The sequence below is a fragment of the Cherax quadricarinatus genome, chromosome 38, assembly GCF_038502225.1.
Source record: "Cherax quadricarinatus isolate ZL_2023a chromosome 38, ASM3850222v1, whole genome shotgun sequence".
NCBI lineage: Eukaryota > Metazoa > Arthropoda > Malacostraca > Decapoda > Parastacidae > Cherax > Cherax quadricarinatus.
The window spans coordinates 16,083,491-16,100,375 of record NC_091329.1 but is presented as its reverse complement, the minus strand read 5'-3'; the positions used below and the strand labels follow the sequence as shown (position 1 = coordinate 16,100,375).

The window sequence follows — 16,885 nt, the reverse complement described above, 5'->3', positions numbered from 1 at the left end:
CTGCTTGTTCTAGGTACTTAGTGCAGTGCACACGTTACTGTGTACACAAGGGCACTGTGCAGCACACTGTAGTCTGCAGTACTACGTACAGTAGAGTACTATGGTTTACAGAGCACCGTTTTGTATACACTTTCCATTGACTGGGTACGCAATGCTTAACCAACAGGTTTGTTGGATATGCCTTACCTTGTACACAGTGTACTGTACAGTACTTCCCTCACCAGGGTACTGTGGCGTACACAGTACTGTGTACACCAATTTTTCCAGAGTACATTGTTCCCCGGTGTGCACAGTACCGTGCACCTCACAGTATTACGGTACGCTCTGGTGGATGTTTTAAAACACTGTCAGCCTGACCAGTTGCTTGGTGGGACCTCCACCACTTACAAAATGTTGGTTAGCGGGACCGATGTGGCATCTGGAGCTCAGACCTGGTCTGGAACCAGGCAGCGAGGGCACTGACCCCGGAAGGAACTACTAGTAAAGAGCAAGTTTGGATAACACATGCGACTTCTTACATTAGTGTATAAACATATGAACGTCAGGTGTCTCGAGATTTAGCTCCCACTACGTCAGTGACCGCATAAAGGATTAGTTTTAAGTGTGACATAAGTTTTGGTCTGACATGGACCGACTTTGCAAATGGTCCAAGTGGGACCGAAACGTCGTCGTAAACTCCCCTTTCCTATGTGCGGGTTATTTATATATTTCCAATGCGGTAAAACATCAGCGTTGAAGCTCAGTAATAACTCGCATGGAGACAAACTCGAGAGATTAATTAAGCTGTATATTTCTACTTCCTTCTGGAATCCTCTTCGGCAGTTGAAAGAAGTCGAAATATACAGATCAGTTAATCTCCCAAGTTTGTCTCCATGTGGGTTATTACTGAACATTGACAAGTGTTCATTACACTTTATTTATTCATCAGCGTTGAAGATCTGAAGCCAATAACGAAAGGTATTCACAAATTATCACACGGGAACTTGAATCCTAATTTCAATTAAAAAAAAAGGCAAATTGGCACCTGCACAGCCCCAAATCAATTTACGTCTCTCATTAAGTAAGATTCACCGGGTTTGAAAGTTGAAAGCTGATCAAAAGAAGCATTCTCTATCACAGAGACCGATATCCTCAAAATTTGAAGCCGCTTAGGGATTGCATTTTCAGGTTATCGTCGTTGAGGGTTTGAAGCCTATCAGATGAGACTGACAAACTTTTTTTTTTACTAGTGCAATTGCCGGTATTGATGCAGGGAGCTAGCATTAAGTATTGTGGGTACTGGTATTATTGTGTGAGTAATGCAATTTTGAGTATTTTTGGGGTATCAAGTATTGAGAGTATCCAGTATTTTTGATATGGTGGACATTTAGAGAATTGATTTTTGTGGACATTGTGTTTTAGGTATCGTGAATACTTTCTAGATATTGAGGTTCTTGTGAGCATTTTTGGTACTGTGAGAATTAGTACATTGCTAGAACTTGGTCCAAGAGATAGACTAAGACATTTGTACAACACATGGGAGCATGTTTTGTTTTTTCAACTTGATGTATATCTTTGACCTAATTTCACCACTAATTGTTTTTTAATTCACCAGGTTGATCTACGACACATAGACGAGGTTACGAACAACCCCATCGTCGAGATCGGTGTTGACCTCACCGAGTTCTACATGTCTGTGGAGTGGGACATTCTTGCTGTGCCTGCCATCAGGTGCTGTTGTTGCTGCTGCTGTGAATTTAGCTGCATCTCTGATCCCCTGGCTCCCCCCCACCACCCATCTCACATCTCTGCGTGTCCCTGTTCTCTCGATCTAATTACCCGAGTGTTATCTATGTTGTCACTGTGTCCTCTTTTAATTCCTCTTCCTGTGCTGTCAGATTAAACTACTAGTGATGATGCTATTTCCTATTATCAATATACTTTTACCTCGTTTCTTACCATTACTACTTCCCCTCTCCTTCTTGCACGTTCTTTAACCCAGTAAGATTACCAAGTCTCGGCATCCTGTACGCAATGATTTACTCTCCACAGCAATTTTTTTTGTGTGTATGGTCCAAGTTTGTGTACTGTACAATTTTGTAATGTCATTCTTATTTCCAAACTTGCATAATAATACATAGCTAATTTTTTCTTTCAGTGTGTTATAAAACATTTAAAGTTGTATTTAGTTTAGCAGCCCATCCTTCCAAGCAACAGTCGAAATTACTACTGTTTACAGTCAGCTTTAGAATGGATGTGAGTTGTATGAAGGAATAGGATAAGTATACCTGCGACGTGTGTGAGACAGGTCTCAGGGGTTCTCAAACCATTGTTGATCAACCAGGCTGTTGCTGCTAGCTGCCATCACAGTTTACCTGATCTGGAACTACCTGGAAGCAACTGGAGAATTGCACGGAGATCATCTTTACAGTGGAGGGATGGATGACAGGACGTCTAAGAGATAGTGATGGATGACAGGACGTCTAAGAGATAGTGATGGATGACAGGACGTCTAAGAGATAGTGATGGATGACAGGACGTCTAAGGGATACTGATGGAGCGATGACAAAAACCCAGCAACAAGTAGATTCTAGAGTAGATGATTAACCTCGAAAACAGTTCCATGAGATTATAGGAGGAATAAAAACTTTGAGGGGGGGGAGGCTCTTTATGGCCCCAAACTCGGTGGGAAGATGGTGGGTATAATGTAAGAGAGAACAATAAATCAGAAGAACCAATCAATAACTCACAGAAATATTGCTGGGTACGGAAGTAACTCATCATCCGCAGAGAGCCCTTTCTTGCTGGCGGAAGATCTGCAGGTGATGTGTTGCCTCTCAAGGCCTAGAATACACGTATTCTGAATTTATTAACGATGTCTAGTGCTAATAATATTTAAGCTATTTTGAACGTTTTTTCTTTTCCAATTCTGTAATCGTCTGAAGCAAAGTATTCTCAGTTTATCTCACGGCAGGAAGTACCTCACTGCCAGTCAGGAAGAGAGAGGCACCAAGACGCAGACAGTCTTGTGGTACAAAGTTACTTATAACAAGTGTAAGCCTTCACTTGGACAACGTACGTCCTTACCATCGTGTCATCTCATACCATTACATAACCACCTTGAGGGAAAACACTACAGTGAAACCTTTATTGCAGTGTTTCCATGCAAATATTGACTTTTTCACTGCTTGTCGGCTCTGACCATCGTTCATCCATATCCACCTTGTCAGACACTGCAGTGAAAATTAATTTTCATACAATAAAGGCTTTGTATAACTGTATACACCTTCCCTTACCTTCTTCATTTAAAAATAAATACGTTATTTTTATTCATAAACGTTATTTTTTATTCATATACATTCGAGCATACACTTGTCTGTCTTTAAAGCATAAATTAATTTTTAAGGAGAAAGCAAATTCAAATCTAAAAGAAATTTAAAAGTATAAAAAATAATTTTGAAAGTTTCTAACTCTCCTATAAGAACCAAACATGCAATGTAAAATATTACCACTACAAACAACAGCTACCAGCGCCTCCAGCAGACGTAACTAAGATCTTGCTGTTGCAGGAACGAGAAGTACTACACGTGCTGCAACGAGCCTTACCTGGACATCACTTTTAACATCACCATGAGACGGAAGACTCTCTTCTACACGGTCAACCTCATCATCCCCTGCATGGGTATCTCCTTCCTCACAGTACTTGTCTTCTATCTGCCCTCAGACTCGGGAGAGAAGGTAAGTTCCGCTATACTTCATTCTCTTCTTCCTGGTGCTGATTCTCGGGTACCTGGTGCTTATTCTCGTGCCCTTGGTGCTGATTCTCGTGTACCTGGTGCTGATTCTCGGGTACCTGGTGCTGATTCTCGTGTACCTGGTGCCAATTCTCGTGTACCTAGTGCTGATTCTTATAGGCAGAGCCTCAGAGGATAACTTTACAGGAGTCTAACCTGTCGTGCTTAGTCCTCATTCTCGTGTTGAAACCAACTCACGTTCTCACGTTTCGTATCTTCGCTTGTTTTCATACTTGCTAACACTGATCCTCTCTCTCATAACCCTCCCTAACGCGCGCGCGCGCACACACACACACACACACACACACACACACACACACACACACACACACACACACACACACACACACACACACACTCTCTCTATGACACTGAGCACGTTGTTGCAGACAGGAAATTGTGCTCTTTTTTAAAGTGGCCACTTATTTCAAGTGTATTTTTCCTGAGAAGGGACGTGACCGCTCCTGAAGCTTCTACAGTGGGTTCCTGAGCATTCCTGAAGCTGCTACAGTGGTTTCCTGATCACTCTTGAGCCTACTACAGTGGCAGCATACCGGTCTCTCCTGGTTCACGTCTCTGACAATGCTGCCTCCGTGTTTGACAACCAAATGTTACAAAATGCGACATCTGTTATGTGAAGACATCTCCAGAGAATACTAGAAGGTCAACTTATTGATCACCCTCCATCTAGCTTGTGTCTGGTGTTGTAGCAGTTTGTCGGATTGAATTCTAGTCCAGTTATCCTTTAAAATTAGGTGGCTTCTCAGTAGCGCTTCTGAATTGCAATTGAATAAATGCAAACCAGCCAAATATACATTGAGATCTTTAATAACAAGAGTGTCTAGGTGGTAATATTTACCCTTAACGTAACTGTATTAAGGGGATTGTCTCCTACACAAATCTTAAAGTATGACTTTACATATAATCATATGGCGCTTTGGGCATACTATTTGATAAGATACTGTACTACACTTAATTTTTTTTTTTTATATTTTATTTAAAACCAACAAATAGACAATAGACAAAAGGAAAAACCATAAAGATGACAATATATGAACAATAACTGAAAAAACGTTACATTAGATATTGAAACATTAACGAATAACATAACAATATAACAAATATGACCACTATTACCTACATATAAAATCAGATACCGAAGCTTAAAACTGTCCTATACTAGCTACATGTGGATAAGTTAACTTTCGTAAAAACATGCAAACCTATATTAACTCTTCCTCAAATTAATCATCCTTGCTCTTAATTTACACTAGAATAATAAAATACAAGTATACTTTCATTATTTCGTTACAGACTAAATTCCTTCTGCTCAGAGCACGGAAAGAAATATAGGATAATTGAACCAATGATGTCAAGAACACATCCAAGCGAAACCTACACCGACCATACAGGTCCATGAGAACTGCACGGTCCGCGCAGCTGCTCGCCCAGGTGTGCACATGTACATTACACATCGTACCTACAATTAGATTTAGCTCAACATTTTTCAATAATGCCATACGTAGAAACATGCTACCCAAATTCGCATAATAAAGAGCAGTTTGAATCAAAGAACATTCCACAATTATCATAAATTTACCCTAACCTAAGCCTAGTATTCCATCTGTATTATAAATGTCTAATCAACACGAAAATTTTACCACATTCCCCTAACCATATTTGTTGGTGTACATGATACAACCTTGTATTACCATAAAGAAAAAAAGAACAATAAAAAAGGAAAACCCACTCTTCACCTTTAAAAATCAGACTTCAATTTACCATTCATGTACATACATATAAATAATTATGTAAAGTATATTGTCAAATTGAACACAATCACTTCCAACGTCATTTATAATATTACGTCAACTCAACCACGAATAACTTCATCCATTCTTACAACTTCAAGGTTCGTAAAACTCTTAAACTACATACATAGTATTGCCACCATCTAGACAAATTAACAAGAAAAACAATACACAAACATATCAAAACACACTATGCTTCTATTGGCACCACATCAATTGTGCTTACAAAAATACATTGTAAATTAAACTGAAACATAAAAAGCCATTTTGACATTTACACATTGTATCAAAATCATAAATATGCATAGAAAATATGTATTGAATATCATTGAAAATGTTCATGAGAAAAACCATTAATGGTATATACAAGAAAGTAAACATACATACATTATATATATATATATATATATATATATATATATATATATATATATATATATATATATATATATATATATATATATATATATATATTATACACACATATACACACACATATACATACACATATACATACACAGTTATAAGTCGACAATTCAAAATATAACTGTATTGTACTTGAAACACTCATAACAAATAATGTTAAAATTGAACCCCGGACATACCTCATATAACATTCATCAAACAAACTCATCATGCTACCGCTCATTCTAGGAAACCAGCCCATTTCCTTCCCCTTACCTGCCTTTCAACTCCCGTAAATCCTGTAATGTGAAATTCCTATAACCCTCACTTAAATCCCTCTCCTATCTCCCCCCATACACCTCCTTATTCCTACACTTTGTCCTATAAAAAGTTGCTGTTAATGCATTAATTCTTTCACACACGTTCGCTCCTCTCATAGCCCAAGACATATAAATATAATCCGTAATTATATACCCTACCGCATTCTCTACCATTTGATTCACCCCACCTATGTCTAAGCTTAAAACCCTCAACACCTGCAAACCCCCCCCCCTCCCACTAACCTTATTACCTTACCCAACCAAACCCTTATTAGTTCAATACATTCGCAAAAATACACCATATGGAAAACAGTCTCCCATCCACCACAAGCCTTGCATATCCCATCCTCCCGTATTCTCTTATGGAATAAAACCATTCCAGACGGTAAGATCCCATGTAAAAATCTATACATAACTTCTCGTACTTTAGGTTTTAAACGCAATTTGTTCAAACGCCCCCAGATATTACGCCAATCATACATCGGATAAACCCCTTCTACCACTGCTACCACTGCCTTACCTTCCACCCCATCAAGGTTTCCCAATTTAATATGTGAAGGATCGCTCATGTTTATGATGACCCGTAACATTGCCTCACCGATTATGAACTCCCTACCCACCCACCACCGTTGCATATCCTGACGTATCTTATGAAGTCCGCCTTCCCTCGCCCCCGCCCCCCTCCTCCCGCTTATAACTACGTTTCAAATACACACTCATAATCCTCTTTTCAACAGCTATAAGACCCAGCCCTCCTCGGCCAACCGGGAGTGTGACAACCGCTCTACCTAACCATTCGCTTCCAGTACCCCAAATGAATCTAAAAACGCGCTTTTGTAACCTTTGTATTTCGCTACGAAGTATCGGATATATTGCTGCTACATGCCAAAGTTTACTATATAATAGGACATTCGTTGTAATCACTCTTTGATGCAAAGTTAAGTGTGCAGCTCGTAAACCACTAAGGCGCTTCAATACACCATCTACAATACGCACTGAATTTATTTGTTGTGCTAACTTGATATCACTTACATAAACGATCCCACATATCAGTAATTGGTCCACCTTTTTCCACCTTTCAACTACTTCACATTCCTCACGTAATTAACCCATCCCCAAGATCCATATACTTCGTTTTCTCCTTATTAATTGACATCCCAGAAGCCTTTTCAAAAACTTTTACTAACTTTTCCACCCGAGGCAAATCCCTGTTACCACTTAACTAAAATCGTTGTGTCATCAACATATCCAACAATGCCAGCCCCCCCACCCCTTTCGTCACCAACCCCATTTGCTGCCAATAAGACCCTAATTCCTCTATAAAAGGGATCCTGTAAACACGCAAAAAATATTTGTGAAAGGGGACAACCTTGACGTAGACCCCTTCTCATCTGAATTTGTTCTCCTAACCTTCCATTTACCTGCACCCGCAAGGATGCATCTTGATACATTAATTTGGCCCATGATATAATTTCCTCTCCAAACCCCTGCCATCTCATAATCTTCCATAACGCTTCCCTTTCTACACTATCATATGCCGCCTCCCAATCTATAGCCAACACTTCCCCCCCACTCCCAATTTTACTCTTTCTTCAATAAAACTTCTAATCAACCCATGCCCGTCATACATAGACCTTCCCGGCACCCCATATTGCCCCTTATCTATCACTTTACCCAGGACCTTTTTTATTCTGTTAGCTAAAATTCTTGCAAAAATCTTATCACCACACAATAACGAAATAGCACGATAGTCTTTGACTGTTAATGACTCACCTTTAGGCACTAGAACGACCACAGCCATCCGTTGCTGTGCCCCTAAAACCCGATCCCGCTTAAGGATATTGAATAATCTTACCAAAAACCCTTTTAAAACGCTCCTTTGAAGATAAGTCACTGGGCAACCCATCAATTCCTGATGCCTTACCTAATTGCGCCCCGGATAAAGCTTCCCATATCTCGCACTCCGTTATCGGCCCTTCCAAAACGAATCGATCATGCTCTGTCAACTCACACTGCACAAACCTTCCAATTGACTGTAATGCTATTTCGCTTATTCCCACACTTTGTGCTTTCAACTTAACCCAAGCATCAATATACCCACTCATACCCTCAGTCGTCGTCAACACCTGATCCACTTTATACCCTTGCATACCTACCTGAACATTCAACCCCATTCCATTGCCTTGCGACGTCTGTGTTGACTCCGCAACACACACGCCGACGGCCGATCTCCCCACAAAACCTCCTCAATTCCGCCCTTAAGCCTTTCCCCATCAAACCTCTCATTTTGTAAATTCCGGATATTTTCCTTCAAACTTTCAATTTCAATAACAGGATAATTAGCATTAATTTGTGCATAACAGTCGCGCAACTGCCCCTCTAAATATTTTTGAAAACCGTATTGTAACTGATTATATCTCGTCCCTCGATTAATATAATATTCATTAATACGTTTTTTAGCTATCATTTCCCACCAATTAACCATGGCAACATCCCCTGGTGCTTCTACCACTAAACGATCCCACATATGTCCAAAAGACAAAAGACTATCCTCTTCCTTTAATAACTTTACATTCAATTTCCAAAATGATGGACCCCTCCGAGGCACACCCTCAATATCCACATCTATTACAACTCTTCTATGATCCGAAAAAACCACATCTATCACATTCACCCTCCGCACAGTAACCGCATAAGGCACGTACATTCGGTCCAACCTCGCCGCATAACCTCGTTTAATGAAGGTATGCTCTACCATCCCTCCCCCTCCCCACACACACATCCTTTAACCCCACCCCGGTCAATATATCCCCCAATATACCCAAACAACACCCCGCACCTCTAGGCTCCACATCTTTACGACGTATCACACAATTCCAATCTCCGCCTATTATTGCAACATTCGGTAAACCACGTAAAAAATAGACCAGTACGTCCTGAACAAATTTAGTTTTAATACTCACGTCACCCTCAGCCGGGCCATATACACACACTAAACTTATGGGAACCCTACCCCAGGTTCCATCCACTCTAATTACCCTCCCCTCCCCCCCTTCACTACGCCTTACTATAAACGGGCTAGTTTCCTTTACCAAAATGGCAGCCCCACCTTTCAAACGTGTCGCATGTTCCATTATAACCACTCATATCCAACTCATAACCAGGCCTAAAATTATGTTCCTGTAAGAATACCACATCCACACCAAGTCGCACCAAATACTCATTAAACCACTTAAGCTTCCTCTCAGCTCTCAACCCGTTAATATTTATAGTAAAACACTTGAATTCAACAAATGGGTTTTCCTTTTGTCCACGGCATTGACTTTACCCCAGTTCGTTTTGCAACACCTCTGTCCCTCCCCCCTTTATTGGGAATCACCTTTACAATCCCTTGATCCTTGGGTTCACCATTCCCTCTCTGCTGTACCTCCACCCAAGACTTTTTCCCAGGGCGTTGGGCAGGAGTTAGCACATCATCAGAATCCGATGATGCTGCAGTCCTCTTTCGTGTCCCGCCCTCCACCTGCATTTTGACATCTGAAGTACCGTCCTGATGCACCTCCACCTCTACTGCATGCACCTTCAATCCTTTAGACTCTCTCGTCGACAAACCGTCATCTCCTGCCATACCATCATTCACAGCCGTCCCCAGAACTAAGCCTGGGTCTTCCACCTGATCTAGGCTCGATTCCTCTAACAAGACATCCAACGCCTTTACCAAAGACGCCGCCACTTCTTCACCCATATTAGGTAGTCTCTCCTCAAAAACCTGATGTATGTCTGAAGACTGAGATTCTCCTTGTAGCGTTACAACTGGCGATTCAAGCTCCTTTTCTTTGTCCACCTCCTCACTCCATGACAACCGTTGTTGGGGCGGTGTAGCAAGAGACTGTTCTCGCTCATCGCCTACCTCGCCCACTGGCTGCTGTTGCCGTTGCTGTTGTGCCGGGTACCCACTTCGTTTCCCACACTGCGCCGCGATGTGGTCATATGACCCACATAGCCGACACGTACGTTGTTGCCCCGCATACGTTACATAGACTTGAGTCCGTAATTCCTTCAATACAACATATGAAGGAATAGGGTGTCGAAGTCATTTTTAACAGTATATGTACCTTCCAGCGCACCTGCATACGGTCCAGTTGCCCATCTCCCTGCTGTGGCTACGTGAACCGTCCCATAAGTACGCAGTTCACTGCTAATATCAAAATCAATCGCCTCAAAGGGCACATTCCTGATTTTCACCCAAGTGTAATGTCGAGATACATCATGGAGTTGCACCGACACAGCTGTATTAACCGGTATGATGGTCTCCTGATACTTGTTGACCACCGCCTCGTAGACTCGTGCAGACGTCATTTTTACGAAGATTCTTGTCGTTCCATTGAGTGCGACACCACTTATCTCCTCATTTGCTATACCATAGGTATCGCGAATGATCGCTGGTAACAATAAATCCATGTTGGATCCCGTGACAGCACCACGGATCATCTCAATGCAGTGTTGATTCTTCTTCTGCTATTCAGCGCCATGTTGGAGAAAATAAAGTTTCCACCAACCAACGCTAGGGGCAGCTCAATCAGGTAAACTGCGCAAAAACAAACTCAAACAGGAGCGTCTGCGCAGCTCGTCCACACGGCTCGGAGGCGATGAGGACAATGATATACTTAATATGTACCATCTGGTACGTTGCTATGATGAGATATAAGTACAAGAGTAATAATATGGGTGTGTAAGTATGTGTGTTACTCTGAAATGCTCGGTACGACTCGACTTACAATGTGACTGACAGCAACAAGTCCCTAGATAAGCTAACTTCTGGACCATCGAGGCAATCAGATTGCTTGATTATGGCTACCCAATCGCCAAACGGCAGCAGTGCTCAAAGAAGCAGTGAACAGCACAGCGTCAGGCAAGGAATCAAGGAGACTAAAAACGACCCTGACGGGGGATCATGAGCTCCCTAATTACTGAAACAGAGTTCATCCATTCCAATTTCCAGGCTACGACAGTGCGTAGATGCCACAACAGGTGTAGATCAAGCATTAAACTAGGGACCAGAGATAGTGTTTCACGACACACGAAATCTGAAAACGTCAAATGTCAGTAAGTCTAAATAATGTTCCATGAACAGAGTTGCAGAGAGTTAGGATTAGTAGTCCCGACTCACTAACGGTAACATTACCAAAAACCGTCTAAATAACACGAGCTGAGGAGAATAGCATTCTCCCAGACAGCAGAGATGGAAGTGTTTCCTCTGCAAGGAACAGCGAGAGAGAACTAAGCAGGACCTGCAGATCTAAGTTAATACGGGAGTTACGGCTCCTCAACATCTGATGAATCGTACCGGCTTGAGCCTAGCACCAACTGCGAAACAAGTGGGCAAATAATTTGCAGCCAATCAAAACTCTCCTGCAACGAGCACAATGAGAGCTGCATTTGTTACATCCTACATACATGCACTAGCTAATATAAATCAAATAATATAATGCAGGAAATATTCTTTTTAGCTATTAACGAAAAAATCAGCAATATAAAATTATATAAAAAGCAATATATGCATAATATTATGGCGTCCTTTTCTCCGAGATCGCTACACAAACAATTCTGCTGTCTCAGTTTATCCACAAACAATGCTGCTCTGGCTGTTTATACCTCAAACATTGTTGCTGTCTTGATGTATACCCCGAACAATGCTGCTCTAGTCCCTGTATGCTTAAGACATTTCTGCATTGCTCACTATACCGCATCACAGCATATACATACATATAAAGAGAGGTGTCTCCCCGAGTGTATATACAATGAGGGTTTCATCCCTAATTTAGAGATTAAATTATTCTTGACTGGTAGTGAACGGGAGACGTGCGGCCTAAATGTGACCCCTCTTGTAGTCGATAGGCTTTAGACGCCATTAACCAGTTTGTGTCATGGACAATACTTCGTCTGACTTACTTTACACCACAAACAATGGCTGTCTCCGTCTTTGTCCTTTGCACTGCAGACACCAACCTCGCTTTTCGTATGTGACGGTGTATGTGAGTGGTCATGACGCATTTTTAACGCAACACAGTGCAAGTCCTCTCTCTGGAATGGTCTTAGTAGTGCTGCTTCGAAGGTGAATACACGAGTAACCAGCACATAGGAGACACAAGTTTCAGTCTCCTATGTGCTGGTTATTTGTGTATTGTTCCAATTTAGGTACTGTGTCTTTTTATTAAGGTGAAGTTCTGAGAGAGGAAGTGGGCTTTTAATCGCACATTACAGATGCATTGAACCATCCTGTTTACCCAGAACTTTCCACGCGAGCATATGTTATGCTATATACGATTACAGAATTGTTAAATGTGAACGTCATTACGCTATGTGGAAGCTAAAATATGACAACTGATATGTTAGCGAATATATCATAATTTTGTTATATGCTGTATGCGAACATATATGCTATATACGAACACAAATCATCACATTACAATATATGTAAAAGTATATCATTATATTCTGCTGTTAAAACACCACAAATCTGTACGTCACTATATATGACGTAGCAGGTGAGCACACAACGTTATAACTGCATATGGTAGTGTGTTTATCAACGTGTAACGCATCATTAAAAATAAACTTCATATTTATTAATACATGTTCGGGTGGAATATTTAATTTACATATATTGTACAAATATGTTGAAGCATTATTAAATTAGGTTTAGTTAAATCACAGGATATTGTTGGTTAATGGTGCTTAAAGCCTATCAATTATACGAGGATCGTTAACCTGTGTGTCACTGGTTGGTTAATATGGTTTTAGAAGTCTATTGACTGTACAAGGGTCATTAAGGCTGCACGTAACCTTTTTTCACCCAGTCAAGAATGCTTTTAATTCTTAAAATAGGGATTAAAGAAAGCTCTCATGTGTATGCTGAGAGAAATACACGTCTTGTATATATCCTATCTTGTTAGGTCACATATACGATGTATAGTGTTTAAAATTGTCCTAGAAAAACTAATGCATAATTATTTTCTAAATCTCAGAATCTCATTATTTATATGTAACTGATAAATTTTGAAAACTGTGAATTAAAAATTCATGTCGCAAGGCATTAAGATATTAACTGGGCACCTCCCGTCTCCCTGCGTCAGGAAACACTTGTACTGTTTCCTGAAGAATCTTACCTAACCTAATCTTCCTGAAGGGTTTATATTAATGATCTTAACTGGTGTCGGAGGGTATAGCACGAGGAGATGGAATAATGAGGATTTGCATATTAAGGAGAGGAGAGAAAGCAGGTGTGTATATTGGCGATATATAATTAGGCTTCCAAATACTATATTTTTCCTCGAAATGTATCTTCTGTTTGTTATTGTCAGTAGTAGTAGTAAGCTGTGTCGGCAGCACATGACGTGTTCACCTGGTGATTCTGCTGTCTGAGAGAAATGTGTTCATTAATGTTGTAATGAATGAACACGGCATAGCAAGCTTTATTAATACACGACGTTTCGCTCAAAAGTGAGCTTTATCAAAGCTCATCTTAGAGCCAAATGTTGTGTAATAGTGTCTTTTGTTATAAGTTTTTTTTTTTTTTTGCTACATGTCGCAATACTTTCCAAAAAAATTGTTTAATTTCAGGAAGGTTTGGGAATTCCTGTAAAAATTGGACAGCCTCTGTTTCTAATGACTATATCAATGACGATTATAAAGCCACAACTCTTATAACAATGATCAAGTTGATTATCCGTTCGTGTTTCCTGGAAACATCGCCCCAGAGCCCGGTCCCAAGTCCGGTCTCAGGCTTCTTAGTTAAGTCTTGTACGTACGATAGGCAGTCCGCCCTGATAGCTTTCAAAACCTGCTAAGTGACTTCAGACGTTCTAAAAAGATGCCTCGTAATTCGATTGATTTCCATGAACCTAAAGGGCAGTGGTGGTCTCCCTTCCACACCACTGTATTGTAATTAATGTGTGTACCAGGCCTGGCCTGGTCACGGACCAGGCCGCGGGGGCGATGACCCCCCGAACCCCCCCTCAGGTATAACACTACCACACACGATCACACACCACCACCACTACATCACCACATCACATCACTACCACATCACATCACTACCACATCATATCAGCACACCACATCACACATCACATGCTGCGCCGGGTCACCGCACGGAGAAGACCCGGGTCGGGTCAACCTGGCTAATCTATGTTCACTTAGGGATGGTCAAACAAAAGTTCTTAACCAGACTAGTGTCCGGCTACAGCTCGGTAGCCAGGACGAGGCTACAGGTATTTCCCAATGTAAACACAACAATATGAGTAGAACAAACACTAGATCTAATAAACGGATTAATTACAAAGCTAAATTATTATAATATATATTATGGGAAATCAGAAAAGTTGGCTAATTCCCGTATCTGAAAAAGGAAAGTAGGAAGGTAGAGGTAGCATGAGATGCCAATGCCTATACCTTAATGTTGTCATATATCCTTTCCCATTCTTAATTTATGAGACTAATTTAGTGATGCAGCCTCTAGAGATTAAAAATACATTATTTCTTATTAATACTTAAGCTAAGCTAGAGTAAGACAAAGTAATTTAGTTTAGCATCTACAAACTATACATACTAACACCAGTGGGCACTTGTACCAGCCATCCACGAGTGCTCATTGGGTACCCACGCTACCTACGAATCCACTTGTGCTTAGGTAGACGGCCAAATTTTGTCTAACCATACACGCCTAATTAACAGCCTAGTTAATTAGGACGACTTACCCTATGCTAAACTAGTAAAATGAAGTACTCTAACATTTGTTAATACATTACAACATGAATTAGATCACACTTCACGGTCACAAACGTGTCAACTTCCCTCCAACGTAAAGTCGGAGGTAGAACCAGTGACTTGTACAAGCATCTCGGGTGTCACTAACTGGAGCAACGAGTTAGAGACCCACCCCACACTTAACGATGGCAAGTGCATATTAACAGTATCATTGAATGCATATTTATGTACGTTATTTGGCGCTGGCCACTAGGAAGGGTCTTTCACCAGCCTAAAGTTCGTCGCAGATACACCTACACCCGGCTAACACTGCCGGGTGTCGAATCAGAGGTAAGATTTCAGTTATCTAGAAATGGGAAAGCAGGTTTCTTGGATTGAATCCAACCAACGGCTTGATTGGATCACTAACTAATCAGTCATACACCTACACAAACAACCTATATTCTACACATACATACTGTCAAGTACAAACTGTAGGTAGGAATATGTATATTATATAATGGCTCACTGGTCACCCCAAATCAGTACAACTGCGGTTTTAATAAATGTTTAAAAGAAGGGAAGGTACCAAGGGACTGGTAGAGTATGTATAGTTCCTTTGTATAAAGGCAAAGGGCACAGAAGAGAGTGTAAGAATTACAGTTGAGTATACCTGGTAAGTTGTATGGTATAATTATTGTTGAAAGAATTTAAGGTAAGACGGGAAGCAGAATAGCAGATGAACAAGAAGGCTTGAAGAATGGTAAGGATGTGTAGACCAAGTGTTTACATTAAATCATGTAAGTGAAGAGTATTTAGATAAAGACGTTTGTGTTACATATGATGACAATAGATGGAGCCATACAGAAACACAACCTCCCTCCCTCTCTGATGTTCCTTCACTCTCCCTGTGGTCCTCCACTCCTAACTCCACAACTCCACTCCATTCTATGTAAAACCTAAATCAGACATTTAATATTCATTGATGTAATGATAGTTGTGTGAATAAAAGCCTTTTATTAATGCTTTATTTCTTCAGTTTCTCTCATGGTTCCAGACTTGTGGAACACTAAGACCACATCTAAGGTTTTAGTCTTAATCTGAAAACTGTTCTCTCCACCTTCGTCACCAAATATATTTGTCAGCATCGTTGCATAAGAATCCAAACCATATCATGGTAGCATAAGAATCCAAACCATATCATCGTAGTATAACGATCTATGCATGAATCATCATGACAGGCTAATATGCAGTTTCTTATCGGCTTCGACATTATGATGTCGTGTCGCACGTCAATTAGCAATAGACGTGCCCAACCTGCGTTTATCGGCAATAGACGTGGACCAAGCAGCTGAGAGCCGATATTATCATCATGCTTTCATTTCGAACGATGATGTCCATGGCGATATTTTGATGACGTCCGTGGTCCTCCGTCCGTGATTAAGTCTGCACTAACAAGTCATCTTCATTAAATCGAAATATAATAAATTTAATTAATTTTGGAAGTCCCTGGTCGCTATTTTAGTCAGCCAGTTCTAATATACTGGATGAGCCGCCATGGTGGTGGTTGTTGTGGCGGGTGTTGCTGCAGTGTGGCGGGTGTTGCTGCAGTGTGACGGGTGTTGCTGCAGTGTGGCGGGTGTTGCTGCAGTGTGGCGGGTGTTGCTGCAGTGTGGCGGGTGTTGCTGCAGTGTGACGGGTGTTGCTGCAGTGTGGCGGGTGTTGCTGCAGTGTGGCGGGTGTTGCTGAAGTGTGGCGTGTGTTGCTGCAGTGTGACGGGTGTTACTGCTGTGTGACGGGTGTTGCTGCTGTGTGACAGGTGTTGCTG

The 16,885-nt window shown here is 41.1% G+C and overlaps 1 protein-coding gene across 3 annotated transcripts in view; it reads left to right on the top strand.

Moving 5' to 3' along the window:
• The window catches only part of LOC128692869 (acetylcholine receptor subunit alpha-like), a 440,278-nt gene that overhangs the window by 382,035 nt on the left and 41,358 nt on the right, over positions 1 to 16,885 (top strand). For all 3 annotated transcript variants that reach the window (XM_070092139.1, XM_070092138.1, XM_070092140.1), the window contains 2 exons: positions 1,595 to 1,710; positions 3,549 to 3,717. In XM_070092139.1, coding sequence (XP_069948240.1) covers positions 1,595 to 1,710; positions 3,549 to 3,717 — 285 coding nt within the window. The remainder of the gene's footprint in view (positions 1 to 1,594; positions 1,711 to 3,548; positions 3,718 to 16,885) is intronic.